Source organism: Anabrus simplex, chromosome 2 (genome assembly GCF_040414725.1).
Source record: "Anabrus simplex isolate iqAnaSimp1 chromosome 2, ASM4041472v1, whole genome shotgun sequence".
NCBI classification, from domain to species: Eukaryota; Metazoa; Arthropoda; class Insecta; order Orthoptera; family Tettigoniidae; genus Anabrus; species Anabrus simplex.
Window position 1 is genome coordinate 129,725,120 of NC_090266.1, and position 21,331 is coordinate 129,746,450.

Here is a 21,331-nt window from a genome sequence, read left to right on the forward strand (position 1 = left end):
GACTGCTGGAGTTCACGCAAATACTTCTCTCTCTCTTCCTCTCTCCAGTTTCTTTTCCGTCTCTCAGGTCTTCTATTTTCTGGTTCTCTTCTCCATCTGTCCCTGTTGTTCTCATATGGTCTTCTTCGGACATTACGTCTGGAATAATTCCATTCTTCGTTATCTCGGCGTCCTGGTCTCGGAGATCGGTCTCTGTGTGGTCTTCCTTCGACATTCCTACCCCAATTTCTCTCTTGGTTAACAATGTTCCTTTCCTCAGATCTGGTAACATTGGCTTGGAAAACTTGTTGTTCTTGGCCGGGATTTCGCCTTTGTGTTTCTCTAGATGTCATGTCGAGTTGTCGCAATATGGCCTCAGCTTGAAATGCGGTTTGTACATTTGAAGCGATCATAATTCGTTGCGTCTCTGCTGGAAGTTGCCTAGTAATAACCTTTATTAACTCAGCTTCTGATGGAGGTGTGTCTAGCTCTCGTAGCTTACGTAGCTGGCTGGAGAAAAATTCCGAAAATCGTGTTGGCGTGGATAGGGCATACCTCTTAGCATACAACTCTGTCTTGAGGTTATGTTGAATGTCTGTGTTCCAATATTTTTCTAGGAAAGCCCTCTTAAATCCTTCGAAATTGTCGAATGAATATCGGAACGCTGTGAACCACGTCAATACAGAATTCTCCAAATATCTTTCCGTTACTCGCAGTTGGCGCTCTTCTGGTATCTTGTTGTCCCGAAAATATTCCTGTAGTTCATTAATAAAACTCCTGGGAGTTACCCCTTTTACGTTATTAAATTTTTTTGGATGGTCTTCCTGCATTCGAATTATATTTACTATCTGCGTTTGACCTGACGTATTAAGCTGACTTACTCTTCCGCTATTATATCCTGGAGCTGGATTGGTGACATTTACACTGTTATTGACATTCATTTGGTCGTCCTGCTTCGGAGTTGAAGATAAGACTTCTCCGGATACCTTCTTCTCTAAATTACTTTGCCTCTCTAACAATGTGTTGGTTACAATATTATGACTTTCGCCTTGCAACTTAAGCAACTGTAATTCTTTAGTGAGTTCCTGAATTCCATTCTGTAGTTCTTGTTTATAAGATTCCGAACTAGCTTTGACCTCTCCTATTTCTTTATCTATTGAGGTTTTCATAGTTTGCAAACTCTGTTGTGTCTCCTCAATCGTTTCGTAAAAATATTCAAGTCGCTCTGAGTTGGTGACTTGAGCTACTTTTATTTCAGCAATAACGCCCTTTTCTACCTGTTTCACAGTTTCGAAAATTTGCGTGAATTTCCTAGACCATGCTGTTTTGGTTGCTGTTAAGTCCTGTGCATTCTCATCGATTTTCTCCTCAATCGCTTGAAATTTATCTTGTACCTCGTCCTTATACTTGCCTAATCCTTGCAATATCCCAGTTTGTACTTTAGCTAGCCTTTCACTAAATTCATTAGACATAGCTGACATGGAGTTGTCTATTCCGGCCTGGATTTCTCCCTTTAAATTTGAAAAATTTTGCTTCACAGATACCAATTCACTTTGAACTGAAGCTAACTTCCCGTTAAATAATTTAACGTCCATGTGTAACTTTTCGATATTTTCCTCTGTCTTGCTTTGAATTTCCTCAATAGTACCTTTGAGTTCCCTTTTTATTAACTCACTATTCTCGCTAAGTTTTTGTTCTAGATTTACACTATTTTCGCTAAGTTTTTCTTCTAGATTTACACTATTTTCGCTAAGTTTTTGTTCTAGATTTATACTATTTTCGCTAAGTTTTTTCTCTAGTAATTCATTATTTTCACTAAGTTTTTTTTCTAATGATTCACTATTTTCACTAAGTTTATGTTCTAACAATTCATTAAGATTCTGCTCTAATTTAGTTTGGTTTTCAGTCATTTCCCGTTTTCAATTATTTTGTAAGTCCGTCACTACTCCGTCTGGGAGTCTACGTAAATCCTCCATTGTTACAGTACTCATTTTCCTTTGAAATAAACGGCAGTTCAGACATGGGAGGACTAAGTTCGATGGCCACATACCAGAATCCAATTAATCAGTCACAAGTGGACTGATGTCACAGCCTTCAGAGAAGATTAACGTCGTAAAATACAATCCTATAGCCTAAGTCCAAATTATGCGGAAAATAGCCGCTACAAAAAAATTTTGACAACTATCGTCCAGATTTTGTTTATAATTAAACAACAAGGCCCTTCCTAAACTTAACCTGAGTGTAGTTCGCCACAAAATTTTGGGCTAATAAATGTCTCAAAAAAATAACCTGTAAAAATTTTATTTGTCGCCGCATCTTGTTTTTGTCCAAATTCTGGACTACCAGATCGAGTCCTTTTATTGGTACAGCCAATAAATCGGGCCTAACCACGTTGGCCGCCAAATCTATACCTGCCCCCATCATGCCGGGCTCAGCTCGCCGGAGAGCGAGGGTCTCAGAGGTGGACCGTTCGCTATCGGCTGTGCAGAAAATTTTAAAGGCAGGGATAGATGAAGGACTAGCGACAAATGAAAGGAGACTAAAATAGGTTTACACATTTATTAAAACTGACACTCTTTTAAATAAAACAATTAAATTCACAAAATCTGGGTTTGATTCTTGAAAATATCTTCTCCTCGTGCTATCATTTATGAGTGATCTCGCTCAAATTAAGGTTCAACGACTGTTCGTTTCTGTAATAATAAATATAGGAATCATTAATTTACTGAAAAATTGATTGAAAAACAAATTAATATCTGATATCATTCTCCTATAATGATAATCAAATTGTTTAAATTAAAATATCCCATCTGGATTTCGCTTAATTTTACAAGAAAATGATTATTTTCTCTTCCTTATTTAAATTATTGAAAATTATTTAATTCATCAATTTATGGTTAGCAAGTCTTCCTTAGACTTTCCCTTTAACAATTACTTCATTTTTATAATTATTAATTGAATAAACTTCTTGTAATAAATTTTTACTTGAACGTATATCAACCTAAATTTTACTCAATTTTATGCAGAAAGTGATTGTACAATAACTAATAATTAAATCTCGTGACATCAGTCCACGGACGTTGCCTTCTCTTATTCACTTTAACTTAGTGAATTAGGCCCTAGTCTACCTTAAATTACAATAAAATCTTCTAAAGATTCAAAATTGATCCAATTACGGACACGCGAAATAATGCAAATCGGTCAAAAATTTGACGCACATAGTGGAGAATATCGTCACAAAATCATACAAGAAATATTCAAAAAACACAGAATAGGATCAAATCACACATCACACATTCACACATGGGTACACGGCATTATTATAATACTATTTACACGAACACTAACCCATTATTATTAAATTTAGGATTTACTGCAAATTAGGGAAACCATTCTCTAGATGACACTATCACGCACATCCCAGGTATCAATTTAGAATGTGATAGAATTAAGATTATCACTTATACGTAGAAATTAACTATACAACGATGTTAAAGGAATATTTTAAACAGAAATCATCCCAATTAAGCAAGTAGAATAACTACAACACAGGTCAAAATATTAGAATACGCGCTTACGGTACATGAGTTGTGGCATTTATTTTTATTCACCTATAATGTCGTGGCTCTTGATTACTCTGCACTGAAGTTCGAAGAAATCATGTCCAGTGACACATCTCTTCCCAAAATTGACTCTAATGGATGCATAAATTATTACTCAAAATATAATGCCCATCTGCAAGTCATACTCAAATTTTATAGCGCAGAAACATACATATAATTTGTCATTACTCCGTCCGGAGAATTGCCATGTCCCAGGCTTACTTTACATAAAGTGAGCACACGATAATACTTTCCAAGAATAACTAACATTAAACCCATGACCTTATTAAATCATTTTAGCCCGTAATTAGGTTTAATTATTTTTACTCATTATTATTATTATTATTATTATTATTATTATTATTATATTCCTGACCGTGCATAATCTCACTCGCAAAGCTGTCGTATGAAGTTACTCGGATGACTCTAAACAAACTCGAACCCACAAACATGTCGTACAATCGTAGAATGAAATTCTACACTAAGAAAAACACTAGAACACTGTCCTAATTTGTCTCAATTAATTTTCAAATTATTTCAAAACCAATCAAAATTAACGCGGGGTTCATTTTTTTTTTTTTATCTCTCCTGCCTTCTAAATTCTTAGGACAGTTGAGGTCTCTCTCGATGACATACACTCATTTCTAACTAATAGAACAAATATACACTCATTCCAGAGCACTAACTACCTCTCACCAAAGAAAGAAGAATGAAAAGTCTAACTACTGCAAAACTAACAGAAATCAAAATGAATAAGGTAAGGCTACTTTTACAAACATTTTACAAAGATAGAAAGAAATTGAATTCTTAAAGAATACTCATGTGGCTGGTGTGAACTGGATTTTGGCTGATGACCTAGCACGTGGTCACATCACCTTCCATCGAACAAAGTCTCGCCCATGTCCGACGCCTTACATGCTTAGTGACTCATGGAGGAGCTGAAGATACACAGGAACTTGTAGTATTCTTCGCGGAACTGGATAACCATCTTGCAGTGAACTCGAACCAAGGACCTTCCTTCTTCCAAGTTCTCGTAGAAAGCTGAAACTAACAAAAGTCTTAACAATAGCCCAGGATACACACACGATGCTTTATAATTTGGATGTAGACACTTATCTTAGGACAACCCTAAATAAAATCGTAGCTAAATTTTCCGAGTGTCTGAATTGCTGTTTATACAATCCTCGATGCTTTCTCTAATGTAAAGTTTTCCAGTGAAGCAAACGACGTCCAGTCTCTTCCGTAGCTGCAGTCAGAGTAATGCTCAAATTTAGCGTCCCGAAGTACAAAAGCCTCTATAAAATTTTCCTCTGGAATTACCATTAATTTCCTATCCTAAGACGTAGGTGTGTCCCTTAATTACATCTAATTGGTGGATTTTTTGCATTCCTGTGAAGATTGTCATTTTTATTGGCTGCTCCAGTTTCACGTCACTTGACTTTCCATTTATTGATCGATTGAGATCAGGCTGCTCGCCGGGTCACGTGGTACGCACACATGTGTTTGAAGGCCACATAACAGGAATTTCACCCTGCTTCCTCGTTCTCTTGGTAGGTCGGGAAAAACCGGTTCACAAAGTGACTGGCTCGCACTAGCACGGAAGTACAGAATCTCACCCTCTTGGCGATTAAATAATGTTCCAATACGCTGATGAAATAAATAATTTCCCTTTTACTAAATTATTACCACTTTTGAAGGGGACACTAGGTAGGGCAAGACTAGGTATGACGTGCATTACAATAACTTTCATTTTGAGAAGCAAGGTCACCCTCGTCTGCCACTTATGAATTTATCATAATTACCTCTGGAGAGCAATTTGAAATGAACCTCAGGAAAATTTGATAGGTTACAGTACTGTGAACATTAATAATATTTATAATGGTAATACAATGTATAACAAAAAACGACGCACCAGGAAGGAATTGTTCGATGGCGGTAAAAATCAGTGGATGTGTCGAAAATACATAGAAAAACAAAAGATCTAAAGTGCAGAGCAATTGAATGATCTATTGCAGCGTTAGAGCGTTACAAATTGAGGACGTCAATACGGTCGTTGGTCTACCCCTGGCCTGGATGCAAGCTGTCACTCGACTTGGCATAGACTGATAAATTTCCCGGATGGGTGTCCTGCGGAATTTCGTGCCAAATGGTCTCCAACTGTTGGGCTAAATCGGCAGCATTCCGGGATGTCCGCCATCGCCTTCCCATGACGTCCCAAATGTGTTCTTTGGGAGAGAGATCCGGCGACCGAGCTGGCCAAGGAAGGTTGGTGCAAGGTTAAAGATAGTTCATAGCAACACGTGCCGTGTGCGGCCGGGCGTTATCCTGTTAGAAAGTAAGGCCTGGATGTCGCTGAAGGAACGGTAACACAACCGGCCGTATGTCATCAACATACCGCTGTGCTGTCGGTGTGCCAGGAATGATTACCAGAGGGGTCCGGCTTTCAAAGGAGATGGCACCCCAGACCATCACCCCCTGTTGTGGGGCTGTGTGGCGTGCGATATTCAAGGCAGGATCCCCAAGCTGACCTGGACGTCTCCAAACATGTCTGCTGTTGTCGCCAGGCCACCGAGACTCGTCACTAAAAACTATACGTCCCCAGTCAGCGGAGTTTCACGTTGCTCGAGCGCGGCACCACTGTAATCTGGCTAGACGGTGAACAGGCGTGAGTGGAAAGCGACGTAACGGGCTGCGCGAGAGCAAATTTCTCTCACTCAGGCATCTGTTGATGGTCATGTTGGACACAGTCATGTGTGCGGGTCACACGCTGGATCGTTGATAACGACAACTCCAGTGCTGTGACAGCTGTTCTGACAATCGCTCTGTTACATTCACTACGGTAGGGGTAACAGTTTTTTTTTTTTTTTTTTTTTTTGCTATGGGCTTTACGTCGCACCGACACAGATAGGTCTTATGGCGACGATGGGATAGGAACGGCCTATGAGTTGGAAGGAAGCGGCCGTGGCCTTAATTAAGGTGCAGCCCCAGCATTTGCCTGGTGTGAAAATGGGAAACCACGGAAAACCATTTTCAGGGCTGCCGATAGTGGGATTCGAACCTACTATCTCCCGGATGCAAGCTCACAGCCACACGCCTCTACTCGCACGGCGGTTTTTTCTTCTAGGTTTGGTAAGTAGAGAATACATTTCCATATTCGGTATAGAGTTGGGTCTATTTACAAAACCTGTTTAAGCATTATACATTGGATAGAGAATTGGGTCTAATATGGAATAGTTTTGTTATTATCGTATGTGAACATGTCGTCGTCTTGTTTGGTATCTGTGAAATTGCTCTACGTATAGCATATTGTACAGAATTCAGCCTATGCATGAAGAATATAATTTATCTTGGTCATAATTTACATGGTTAATTCACAACGGATACTGGTTATTTTGTATGGATTTGTGGGAGGTTACCAACATTATGGTTGCAAAGTCTTGTACATTGTATTCTGAGCGTTTTATTGACTAGGTTTTGTCTTGTGTACGGTATGTTTAACAGAGTGTACAGTGGTTTTCTGATTTGAATTTACATATGTATGTACCATACAGGATTTACATTGGTTTTACCCAATTGTGTCCAGAATGGGTAGGAGTCGACGAGGCTCACCATCCTGACGTGTTTTAGTCTGTACTGTTAAGTGAAATATTCAGTTGATCATTGCCTTGTGTTGGGTGGGGTTTGTGCGGGTACATGGGGTGGGGATAGGAGGCTGGACGGTTATGGGGAGAGAGGGACCTTTTGCGGGGTAGACGGTTTCCATCACAGTACTCTTGCAGGCACCACTTTAGGGTTGGGGTTGTGACCGGTATTAGTTGAAGGTGTTTTGGGTGAAATGTAGGGAGGGCATAGGGGGAGACCATGAAGGATTTGGTTTAGGTCGGTATGATTTCCGTCGAGGGCTTGCTGGTAGAAAGGTTGGAATTGGGTGAGGACGTAGGAGTCGAGTTTAGGGAGGGGGAAGATGTCATAGTCATTGAGGTTAGCAGTAGAGTAACAGAATGGGAGACTGAGTGTGTAGCATACGGTCCTTCGTCCGATGGAGATGAGAGGACGAAAGTGGTTGGGGTTGGCATTGCCTACGGCTGCCCAGGTGGTGAGACCATAGGTTGTGGGGGTCGCACAAATAACATGTGAGTGTAGAGGAGGATGATTTAAGACCTCACCGGGTCACATATTTACCGATGCACACATTCTTCCAACCTCCCTTTACACTTCTATTCCAGGCCACATATTACTTCAACCATTACAATACACATACAGACAACATCACTTGAATAAATACCATTTTCCAGGCCACATTAACAATTACAATACACATACGGACATCGCCACTTGAACAAATACCATTTAAACTTCGCTACCTCTCCTCATTTACTTTACAAATACAATCACCTTAAGACACCTTCACTTGAATAAATACCATCTAAACTCCGCTACCTCTCTTATCATCCATCCAACTAAACTCTGATCCAACATCTAAACATCATTACATATCTGCCTCTTATCATTAACTAATAAATCACTCACCAATACGATCCTTCACTTGAATAAATACCCTCTGAACTTCACTACCTCTCTTATCATCCATCCATCGAACTCCACAATCGTTCCCTTCAATTCCATGCCACATATACCTGATCCAACATCTAAACATCATCTACCTCTTATCATTAACTAATAAATCACTCACCAATACGATCTCAATACACATAAAGACACCTTTACTTGAATCTACCAATGCCATTTAAACTGCGCTTCCTCTCTTATCATCCAGCCATCATCACCTTTCATAATACACATTAAGACACCATCACTTGAATAAGTACCCTCTAAACTTCGCTACCTCTCTTATCATAATTCTATCGAACTTCACAATTCATCCATCTTATACCTAAAGACACCATCACTTGAATAATACCATACATACAATTACAATACACTTAAAAACAACTTGTCACCTCGCTACCTCTCTTATCGTAAAATTTTACCATTACGACTCATTAAAATAAACACAACACACTTCCTATAAACAAACACCACTTATCAATTCTCCTCCCTCTCATTTCTTGAATCCTGTTATTCCGTGATCCATCACTTCTCCATCTCCACACTTAAACATTTCAGCAGGTTCCCTCCATACAGATAACACTATCACACTAACAAATTCTCTACCAATAATTACCGACTCAATAATATATACCTCCAGCTCCACCTCATCCTCTCCCTCTTTCTCACAATGACCACACCTACTCTCACCACAGACCACCGTTCACTTGCATACCAAATACAACTTCCTTTTTGTACTATATACACAAGACACTGGACATTTCAGATACAATTACCTTCTATCAGATAAATCACATTCAATATTAATCATTTCGAAGACACTCCATATTACTTACTACTGCCACTTGTCTTTTTGCTTCTCGCAATTACTCCTTCATTAGTTTTGCCCTTTTTACCCCATAGCTCCTTCAGACTCAGGCTTCTCCCTTTAGTCAAGGCGCCCCTTACTTCAGCTCCTTCCCTGCAACCATTATTTTCGTTTCGTTTATGAACACTCGACCTTTCCTGTGCCTCAGCTTCCATCACTGCTTCTTGTCCCCTACTTTCTTCTCTCGCGCAGACCTCCACCACTAGTTCATTTATTACATTCCTGGCTACTTCCATTCTCCTACCATTTGCTTGTTCATCGACTCTTTTCATGATTGCTTCAAAGGAATCACTTCTACACATTGCTCCTCTCTTAGTGATATGCACATTTTCCACCTGCACTCGCTCATCTACACTCGTATCGTCCTTATGTAAATCGTCCTCCATGGATAAAAGATTCTCTACTCCCCACTCCCGAGACCATTTTCCATTGGACACCATCAGCACTTGGCCTCTAACATTAGCTCTCAACCCTTGCAGTTCTGCCCTAATCAAATGCTTTCTCAGGATTTTGAAATTTCTAATCCCATCTCTGCCCCAGTCTCTCTTAATCCACACTTTTTCCCGGAGATTTCCAGCATTTCTGATTATTATGTCCGCCATCAATGAGGATATCAATGTGACCTTTATAGGTCTGCATCCCCTCCGCCTTCCTATCCGCTTTACGTCATCTATATCTACCTCACTGAAGTTTATTTTAATTTTTTTGTATTACTTCTGCTACCTTGTATATTATGTTCACCTTAGACTCATTCTGCTCTTCTTGTACTCCATAAATAAAGATAGCTTTCTTCATGGTTTAATGTCTGTGGGCTTCAACTTCTTTCTTCAACGTCTCTACCTCCTTTTCCATGTTTTTTATTCTCTCCTTTAAAAGTACTACCTCTCTCTCACTGTTTTCCATTTTGCCTTTGACTTCATTAGTGGTTTCTTGGATCCACCTTTCATCTTCTATGCTCCTTGCCTTGTTCTTGTAGCATTTGTTTTAACTGCTCAAAGGGGCAAAGTTCTTCTATAACGTTCTTGACCACTTTCCTTATTATTTCCACGTCCTCCCAATTCATATTGCCACTGCCCTGTGGTCCTGGGTTTACTTCAACACCCCCAATAACCAGTAGGGCAGTGACCACCGAAGCCACCAACAGCATCTCGCCTTTCAGCCTCCTCCCTGAGCTGGCTTCATTGTTTTGGGCTGTAAAAATCTTCTTACCACGTTGCCATCTTCCAATGATGGCCCTATATTGCTCGACGCTAGATATCTTCCTTATATCACTCAACTTTTCCTGCCCACACCTCCCTCGCACTCCGCTCACCTGGTACAATTCACACTGCACGTCCGTACTCCTCACTCGCCCTGGTTAGACTGTGGATAGTTTAGAGTGGAAGCCGAATCGGGCGGAGGGAGAAGATTGTTCGACAATAAGTGGAGGTGGAGGCGGAGGTGCAGGTGTCGGACCAGGATTTTATACAGCGTTTTCGCCAGGACTGTGATCAGGTAATTGTCTAGTTCGGATGGGGGTTTGCCATATTTGGAGAACAGGAGTATTGTGGTGCAATTCCACGATGTGAGGTGGAATCAGTTTTAGAGGATGAAAGTGTAGAGGTCAGCTAGGATAGTTAGGAGGGAGAGTGGAGCGTGGCGGATGTGAAGGTAGCACGTTTTATCAGGTCGAGGACTGTATTGCGGGATTGGGACAGACCTTATTGGATTTGGGTTGGCGCGATAGGGGTCTCTAGTGGGTGTTGGGTGATTGGGGCAAGGAGGCTACTGATAGATATAGTTGAGCGTCGGTATTATCGATGTGGGTTTGCATTGGGTGTTGAAACAGTGATTTAAATGGCATGTGAAGACCTCCATTTTCTCCTTGGTGTAGGCAGGGGCTATGCCATGATGTATTGTGGGTTTTGGGGGTGGTTTTATTGCTAGGGAGGCTATTGAGAATGTGGCGGGTTGGGTGTGAAGGTAGTTGTGGTTGGTACAGATTTGGGACCAGGTGTGTCAGTTATGGGCTGCTAGGTAGTTTCTGATAGTACGTAGGGTTTGGCGATGCAGGTGAAGGATGAAGGGGATCCCAAATGGTCATGAATTCATGGAGGTAGGATTGGGACAGTTTCTGGAGGTGGGCCAAGTGGGGTGGGTGTGAAGGTCGGGGTCGAGATGGGGGCGGGTGGTGTAGAGCGGTGGGGATACTGGTTTCTGAGGCGGAGGGTATGGCAGACAGGATGAACGTGTTAAGGGTATCGACAGTAGTTTGATCAGAGAGGGGTAGCTGTGGCTTTGGAGAATTTCGGTTTCGTGATTGGGGGAGGGAGGGCAGGGCAAGGATTAGTGGATGATATTTGGAAGAGGTCCGGGAGGTTGTCGCTTCTGATGCTAGGGCGTAGCTGGGCGTTGAGTAGGTGAATGAGGGAGTTATGGGTTATTACAGCATCTGGGGTGGTGTTGGAGACGGGGCAGGTGTGTCTGGGGATGGAGTTGAAAGGACAACCTTGGTCGCTTAGGAGGATTTGCAGTCAATCCGTGGCACGGTAGGATCTGAAGGTGTGGTTTAGGTTGGATAGCAGGAAGTAGAGGAAAGTTTTGCTAAGGTAGGTAGTGTAGTCAAAGTGTGTGTGTGGGGGGGGGGTAGACATGGGTCCGGTGGTAGGTTGTGGCTAGGTGGAGGATCCAGGAGCGGAGTTAAGACAGTGATGGATATGGAGAGGGAGTAGAGTGGGGTGTGGAGACAGGTGGGAAGGGATGAACAGGTTGCCCCCCTGACGTATGCCTTCGAGGTGGTCTGCCCTATGGACGGTGAAGCCAGTGATGTGTGCGAACTGATTGGGGCGGGGAATTATCTCGTTAAGGAGAATGGCATAGGAGAGGTCTTGGGTGGTGAGGGCTGGAAAGTGTAGTGGTTCGGATTGGAATGACTGGATACTGAGCAAGATGGGGATTGGGTCTGGAGGCCCGGATTATCTGGGTGGGACAAGGGCCGTAATTACACTAGCAACTTGACGCGGGTGAAGTGAAAGCGAGTGCTGACGCCGGAGTTGGAGGTTTAGAAGTGGATGTTGATTGCCTGGTTAGCGATAGCCGGGAGTTGGGAGGACAAGTGGGCGGCGGGAGGAGCTGATGATGAAGAGAGAGATAGTTAGTAAGTTGATGATGTCTTCCAGGGTTGGGGTGGGAAGGGGGAATTATAGGGCTCGATGGGGCTGTTGATGGTTCTCACTGGGATGATGAGCTCGGGTGGATTTTGGGGAGTGGGGAACGAGCCTTGCATTTAAGGGGGTAGGTGAGATGGGATTCTACGCAGGTGTGTATATTGCGGGGAGCTGGACTTCGGTGGTAGTGCCCACTGGCCAAGTCGCGATCAACATCCTGGGATGTGGGGAGGAGAATCCACACCATGTAGGTGGGCCCGGAAATGTTCCAGATGTGAAAGGCCTTCCTTACCGTAATGCCCTCCGCATTCAGTTCCTGAATAATAGTCTCTTTGGAGATTCCCACGCCTACCCCTCATATCACACAGCTGAAGAGGCTGTGGGGTGGGTTTGGGTGGGGATTGGGTTTTGGTTATGGGGACGGAAAGGGGTTTCAAGGGTGATGTTTAAGGTTGGGATGTTAAAGAAAAGTGATATTTCTATCCTGAGGTCATTTCACCCTAAATCTGGGAAATAACTATGAATGATGGGTTCCTGACGCCGTTTGAAGCAATTTTATGATGCAGATGAATGCATATTTAGGCCATTTTTATTGTTTTAGTCATGTGTTGGTCATTTTAGTGATATAAGGTCATATTTGGTTACATTTTGAGCATTTTTGTTTAAATTGAGCTGTTGCTTTTAATAAGGTACACGTTATCTGCGTCGATTTTCAAAAGACAGGATTTCAAAATAGTGTGGTTGATGTATTCCTCTCCCCCACTGCCCCCCCCCCCCCCCCCCCCCTCGAAAGAGATAGGAAACAAGTTTAGAAGTCATGATTCCGAGAAAGAGATGCTGTACAAACATACGCTGATGGATACCAGAAAGCATGCTAATACTTATTTTCTGTTTAATGCTTAGGAAAAAGAATGAGATGACAACTGCACCTCAGGACTACGATACTGAATGAATGTATAAAGCTTTAATTTACCTACTGCACCTCTGACAGTTTGCACAATTAAATGTGTGTTCTGTATTACTGCTTATCACTCTTTGATACGTTTAATGTTAGTGACACTCTAATACTTGCTACCTATCCCTAAAATCCCTATCATATTTTACCCCTTTCAGGTCAAAGTTAGCTACTTTTTAAGGCATATTTTTTGCATATTTTGAACTTCTTAAGGTCATAAACTTCCGAACCCTAGTGATGTTGAACGGAGTTGTGTAGCGCGGCTTCCTCACCATTGATTTTAATAATTAATTCATTGTTGGTATGGCTATGTCGGCAATGTCCTCCCACTTAAAATTAAATTGTAAGAGCTTGGAGATGTTTGTTCTAGGGTTTTGATATTCGGGAGGTGGTTGGGGGAGGAGGAAAGAGTGGGTTCCAGTAGGGGTTTTCTGGAGGGTTCTAGGGTTGGTGATGTGTCGTCTGGCTCCTCAGAGGGGGCAAATTCGATACTGGAAGATGTGTTAGGTGTTGGGGATGGGGAGTGTTTGATTATATTTCTGAGCCTGAAAATTCGCTTGTAGATGGCTGTTCTGTGGTAATTTCTTTGGCCTAGAGGCAATGCTTTTGGCGGGGCTGGAGATGATTTGCTTTGAGACCACACGTGGAGAATCCCAGGTTGGAAGCAGGGTTACGGGGAGCTGGTGCGAGGTACGTGTTGGCTGATGTAGGTCGGTGTTGGAGCACATAACAGATCGAGAGTGAGCCAGGGTCTATAACATACAGTCCATGGAGTCCTGGGTTACGATGATCGTAGTGGTGGTGAAGGTGGTGCATGTGCTTGCAACGGTGGTACGAAACATGATGGATATATGCACGGTACAGTATACTGATCACTAGCACTATCTAGCAGTATTCATTACCACTGTTCCACACTACACTTAGAGTAGAGGGTTTTGTCCGTCTATGTACAGGATGGCTCACTTAAATCTTTCACTGCAAATATATTTGGGCCGGGCTGAGTGGCTCAGACGGTTAAGGCGCTGGCCTTCTGACCCCAACTTGGCAGGTTCGATCCTGGCTCAGTCCGGTGGTATTTGAAGGTGCTCAAATACGTCAGCCTCGTGTCGGTAGATTTACTGGCACGTAAAAGAACTCCTGCGGGACTAAATTCCGGCACCTCGGCGTCTCCGAAATCCGTAAAAGAGTAGTTAGTGGGACGTAAAACAAATAACATTATTATTATTATTAATATATTTGGAACAACAAGAGATATGGAAAAATGATTTTCACGGGCATGAAGGCAGGGGACATACTGTTAAGTAAATACTGTGAGCCAGTCAAAAATGTAAGAACATATTATATACAACATAAACTTACGTTGTTAAATGGACACCCTGTGTTATTTCCTGTGCAGTCGTTAACACGAAACATCTCATAAGGAATATCGTTTGTTTCATCGCAATAGGTCAATTACATCCCGAGATATTGCAATGTGAAGTTGACGCTTGAGATAAACGATATGCGCAGCAGTTGCACTTCCCGAGATTCAAGCGCGAACCTCACGTTCCTCTTAATCGCGATGTGATTGACATACTACGATGTGACAGGCGCTGTACTTCATGATATTTGCTCTGTTATTAAGAGGGATGGAAATAAGAATAGGGTTTCCTGCCACAGCAGAGGCATATGTAAATAACGGTTTTCTCTTGCGTGTTTTATTTATCTACACAAGACAGTACAGTACAGTACAGTACAGTACTCTGTATTGTATCACTTCAGAATGTACATAATTCGTACAGCAATGTTACATGTTTGTTTGTTACTAATAAGTTTGTTTTCTACGTACAACTGTACAAACATACGTTTATATCATCACTTCACCATGTGCAAAATTTCAATTGTAATGTAGTAATTAAAAGTCTTCAGTAACATGTCCTGTACTTGTGATGTAACATTATGTAATTGACGTACAACTACATACAGTAAACTAGCATTTTCCCCCTATGCTTGATCCTTGGTCAGCGACTGATTTTGTAATACCCCGACCGGTGATGTTCAATTTCGTTAGCGTTATGTCCATTCTAGTACTGTACAGTAGGAAAAATCAATAGAACACAAACGAGCAAAACCTTTCTTTATTTTCCATTGTGTGTAACTGGAAATAGGAATTGTTTCAAGCCTCTTCATAACAGTGCAAATACGTAGTACGTGAATCATATCACGATTAAGAGAAACGTGAGGTTCACGTTTGAATCTCGGGATGTGCAACTGCTGCGCGTTTCGTTCATCTCAAGCGTCAACTTCTCATTGCAATATGTCGGGATGTAATTGACCTGTTGCCATGAAATACATTCCATTCCTTAAGTGATTTTTCATGTTAACGATTGCGCAAGAAATAATAGAGCGTGTCCATTTAGAAAACATATGTTTATGTTGAAAATAATATTTTCTTACGTTTTTGACTGATTCATAGTATATACGTTTATTAGCCCCTTCCCTGCCTTCATGGCTATGAAAGCCATATTTCAATATCTCTCGTTGTTCCAGACATATTTGCGGTGAAAGTTTTAAGTGGGCAACTTTGCATACGAGGGGGTACCAAAAATGGAATTATTTTTAAAAGCTATGTTTTTTCACTTTTTTACAAAACAACCTTATCCCTTTACAATACTCTCCATTACAACTAACACATTTGCCCCACCGGTGTTTCCACTGTTCGAAACATTTTTTGTAGTCATCTTTAGAAATGGCAGACAGCTCCTCCCTCTTTTTCTTGACCTCTTCAATTTTGTCAATTCGGTGTCCTATCATCCCCTTTTCATGCGTGAAATTAAGAAAAAGTCGCACTTAGCCAGGTCAGGCGAGTAAGGTGCGTGGGGCAGCGGAACCATGCCATTTTAGCCAGAAACTGTCTAGCAGAGGTGGCTGTGTGTGCAGACACGTTTTGGTGGAAGAACCAGTCTTCTGTCTGCCACAAATCTGGTCTTTTTTTGACGAACACTCTTCCGCAATCTTCTTAAAACTTCCAACTAAAAGGTTTGATTGATGGTCTGACCTGGGGGAATAAACTGCATGAACTATGCCCTTGGCATCAACAAAGCAAATGAGCCTTTTTTTAATGTTTGATTTGACTTGACAACATTTTTTTGGATGGGGTGGCAATGACGTCCTACATTGGCACGATTGTTGCTTTATTTCTGGGTCGTAACCATAGCACCATGAGTCATCACCAGGAATGACCTTTGACCAAAAATCTGGATCAGTTTCAGGCTGTTGTTTCAAACCACGACATGTTTCAACTCGACGTTCTTTTTTATTGTCAGCCAGAACCCGAGGAACAAACTTGGCAGCAACCCTTTTCATTCCCAGAAATCCGTTAAAATTTGCTGAACCGAGCTCCAAGATAACTCTCTAATCTCTGACGGTTATCAATTGTCTGTCGACGGACTGTGAGCACAAGCTCTCCAATTCTTTCAGCATTTTCGTTGATTCGGGCAGTTGATGGACATCCAGAACGAGATGTATCATTAATCAACATATCGCCATTTTTAAACTGAGCAAACCACTCGTACACTTGAGTTTTTCCCATAACGTCGTCTTTATAAGCTGTTTTTAACATTTAAACAGTTCCAGCAGCATTTTACTGAGTAGAAAACAAAATTTTACAGCTGCACATTGTTCAGTTAAACTTGTCATCATAGAAAACGAAACAAGAACAAAACAGCGCTAGCGAAACCAATCGCTGCAGATGAACAGAACAAGCCAGTTCGACAACACAGGCTGCACTGAACTGGCAGTGAGTTGCGCTATAGGCCTACACACCTAGTGGCAGAAATGCGTACTACACAAGCTTCGCCACGGCAATGTTATTCCGGTTATTTTTGGGTACTCCTTCGTATGCTGAACGCTTGCGGTTGTTTTCCAGGTTTGGTATACCTGAGGTGTTGAAAAACCGTTGCTCTGTTAGTGGCATAGGTCTAGCTGGCTAGCCAGTCCGCCATGCCAACCCCACTAAAAATAAAAATACCTAAAACTAAAATACAAGGTGTCATTAACCTGACCAGGGTGGGGTGGCAACTCCAAGAATGTTTTGACATAGTCTCTTCTGTCTCAATTCTTGCTCTTATCAATGCAATTATACACTACACACTTCAGTACATCACCGGTTATGATACAGTAAGGACAGTAGGCTGTTAACCACCATGTTGCAGTCACCATAAACTATTGGGGGGCTATGAATTGCAGTGGATATCCCTCTCTTATTTTTAGTTAGTGACATTTTGTTTATTAGTGTATTGTCTTGTTATTAATTCAAAATATTTACTTTTCTAAATAACTTCATAATTCTTTGTTTTTCTGTTTTGCAGTGTCTTTGAAATGGAGGCTCCATTTTGAATTTGTCACTACAATTGCTCCATCTACCTGTCATTTTGATGAATGTAAAGGTGTGTGGCGAGCACCTAGTAGTTCAGACGTTGAAATTACAGTGTGGAATCTTCCAATGAGGATATATCCAACAACACTTGTCCAGGTGGCTCATGTTCTGCGACGTCGATTAAAATACAGCATGGCTATTTGAGTCCTAGTCTGGTTTTGGAAGATTAAATATTGAATTGAGTAATCCATCTATGACTTTTATCTCAACAGTTCAGAGCAGAGTTGTGGACTCATATTGACGTGGTGTAACGAAACTGACTGATAAAATTGGAGTGTGAATTTTCTACAGTTGATATTCTCTTAATTTGTATCTTTTTAAAGATGTTGATACACTTCTAAGTAGATCTCAGGTTTATCATACAGTAAGGTCAATAGGCTGTTAAGCACTATGTTCCAAGCCTCCCACACCCCTTATCTTTGATATCCTATATTAATTTGACATTTGTTGCACTCACCATAAATGATTGGGGGCTGGGGCGCAGGATTATACATATCAGTAGATCTCAGTTTTTAATATATGTTGGGCACTTCAGTCTGCTAAACCTAACTTTGACTACATAAATTTATAAACTACCGGAAAGAGAAAACATATTGTAACAATATAACACGCGAAGAAGAAGCATCCTAATTAAAATAAGAATGATGTTTCGTTCATCCGCTTCTATCAATTCACACTCAAATATTGTATTTATAAAATTGTTTGTTTATTTCTGTTTAAATACTTGGATTCATGAAATCTGGAACTTATATTAATGATAACCTCCTTTGTCTCTACCCCAGCATTTACTGTGAGATTTTTGAAAAACCATTGCTCTGTCATTGACACAGGTCCAATGGCTGCAGTCCGTTGACCTAACTCCGTCACGTCACTCCCCTCCCCTCGGCTAGGTCATCAATGACACACTATGTATTACTTTTAGGTGTTTTTATTTTTAGCACTTCCAACAGTTATACTGTTGTTGTTGTTGTTACAAGTTTCATTACAACTCATTTGTAAACTGTGCAAGTGTTGTTCTTACTGACCATCTAATGGGCTGCATATTATACTGGTAATTTTCATTATTTCACTTTCGCCTATTCAACACTTTTGGAAAAGTATTTTTGAGTTCATTTATATTTATCTACTATTATCATTGTTATCGTAATTTGAAATATGTTTGCAAACTATTTAGGGATAGTCTAAGATGCTTTTTTATCGGGTTGCCAACGGGAGGGGCATGACTTGGTGGATGTAGGTCGATGGACTGAAGCCATTTGGACCCACGCAAATCACAGATCATCAGTTTTTCAAAAACCTTGCAGTAAATGCTGGAGTAGAGATAAAGGAGGACATAATTAAGATAAATTCCTAAGTATTTAAACAGAAATAAACTAAATATTTATTTCTAAATAGTTGAGTGTGATTTGATAGAATGTGATGGTGTTCTTTCAAGAACGAAACATGTTATTCTATGTTAATTAGGTTTCTGCCGGGCTGAGTGGCTCAGATGGTTGAGGCGCTGGCCTTCTGACCCCAACTTGGCAGGTTCCATCCTGGCTCAGCCCGGTCGTATTTGAAGGTGCTCAAATACGTCAGCCTCATGTCGGTAGATTTACTGGCACGTAAAAGAACTCCAGCGGGACAAAATTCCGGCGCCTCGGCGTCTCCGAAAACCGTAAAAGTAGTTAGTGAGACGTAAAGCAAATAGCAGTATTATTATTATAATATGCTTTCTGTTCCAGGTAGTTTATAAATTTATTTACTCAAAGTTAGTTTTGACAGACTGAATACTGAACGGTTATAAATTAACCTAGTAGAAACTGGAAAGAGATGGCTTCCGATAATACAGATCTGAGGTTATCACAGAGTAAGAGCAATAGTCTTTTAAACACTATGTTCCAAGCCATCCACATTCCTTATTCTTGCTGCTGAAGTTGAACCAATTTTTGTTAAGGTCATAGCTAAATTTTATATTGTCGTATTTGGAAATATTGCTGTGTGTCATGCTTTCAAGAATAAAGGCTAAATTGTTGATATAACAATCAATTGTTGTAGGTAATAAGCATGCATGACACATGTTTTGTTTAAGTGGTGTTAAGTGGTCGCCAATAAAACTCCATTGTATTTTATTGTTCTCTATGTAACATCTTTTATATGTGCACATTGTAAAAGTATGTATTATTATAAGATATTATAATAATTCCGTATTAAAGGTTTTCACTTCACAAAGGAAAAAATGTTTAATGTATCCTCCTATTCAATACATAACGTAATTCCATCATTAGATGGGGTAATAAAATTCAAACATGTTTCGATTCGTTTGAGCCATCTTCAGCGAAATAAGTGGTGTTTAAAGTTATTTACACAATACAAGCTAAAAATGTGCTAAAAACATGATGAAAGGACGAATGAAAAACAAGAGAGTCATGAGGGAATCAATCAATCAATCAATACTGATCTGCATTTAGGGCAGTCGCCCAGGTGGCAGATTCCCTATCTGTTGCTTTCCTAGCCTTTTCCGAAATGATTTCAAAGAAATTGGAAATTTATTGAACATCTCCCTTGGTAAGTTATTCCAATCCCTAACTCCCCTTCCTATAAATGAATATTTGCCCCAGTTTGTCCTCTTGAATTCCAACTTATCTTCATATTGTGATCTTTCCTACTTTTATAGACGCCATTCAAACCTATTCGTCTACTAATGTCATTCCACGCCATCTCTCCGCTGACAGCTCGGAACATACCACTTAGTCGAGCAGCTCTTCTTCTTTCTCTCAATTCTTCCCAACCCAAACACTGCAACATTTTTGTAACGCTACTCTTTTGTCGGAAATCACCCAGAACAAACCGAGCTGCTTTTCTTTGGATTTTTTCCAGTTCTTGAATCAGGTAATCCTCGTGAGGGTCCCATACACTGGAACCATACTCTAGTTGGGGTCTTACCAGAGACTTACATGCACTCTCCTTTACATCCTTACTACAACCCCTAAACACCCTCATAACCATGTGCAGAGATCGGTACCCTTTATTTACAATCCCATTTATGTGATTACCCCAGTGAAGATCTTTCCTTATATTAACACCTAGATACTTACAATGATCCCCAAAAGGAACTTTCACCCCATCAACGCAGTAATTAAAACTGAGAGGACTTTTCCTATTTGTGAAACTCACAACCTGACTTTTAGCCCCGTTTATCAACATACCATTGCCTGCTGTCCATCTCACAATATTTTCCAGGTCACGTTGCAGTTGCTCACAATCTTGTAACTTATTTATCACTCTAAAGAGAATAACATCATCCGCAAAAAGCCTTACCTCCGATTCCACTCCTTTACTCATATCATTTATATATATAAGAAAACATAAAGGTCCGATAACAGTGCCCTGAGGAACTCCCCTCTCACTATTACAGGGTCAGACAAAGCTTCACCTACTCTAACTCTCTGAGATCTATTTTCTAGAAATATAGCAACCCATTCAGTCACTCTTTTGTCTAGTCCAATTGCACTCATTTTTGCCAGTAGTCTCCCATGATCCACCCTATCAAATGCTTTAGACATGTCAATCGCGATACAGTCCATTTGACCTCCAGAATCCAAGATATCGGCTATATCTTGCTGGAATCCTACAAGTTGAGCTTCAGTGGAATAACCTTTCCTAAAACCAAATTGCCTTCTATCGAACCAGTTATTAATTTCAAAAACATGTCTAATATAATCAGAAAGAATGCCTTCCCAAAGCTTACATACAATCCATGTCAAACTTACTGGCCTGTAATTTTCAGCTTTATGTCTATCACCCTTTCCTTTA

At 40.8% G+C, this 21,331-nt stretch overlaps 1 protein-coding gene across 1 annotated transcript in view; it reads left to right on the top strand.

Annotated features, from left to right (window-relative positions):
- Positions 1-19,725, top strand: part of LOC136862699 (RAB6A-GEF complex partner protein 2) — a 205,858-nt gene extending 186,133 nt beyond the window's left edge. Inside the window, exon 8 of the mRNA XM_067138904.2 lies at positions 17,469-19,725. Within this exon, the coding sequence (XP_066995005.2) occupies positions 17,469-17,680 (212 nt within the window). The 3' untranslated portion in view covers positions 17,681-19,725. The remainder of the gene's footprint in view (positions 1-17,468) is intronic.
- The last annotated feature ends 1,606 nt before the right edge of the window (positions 19,726-21,331 follow it).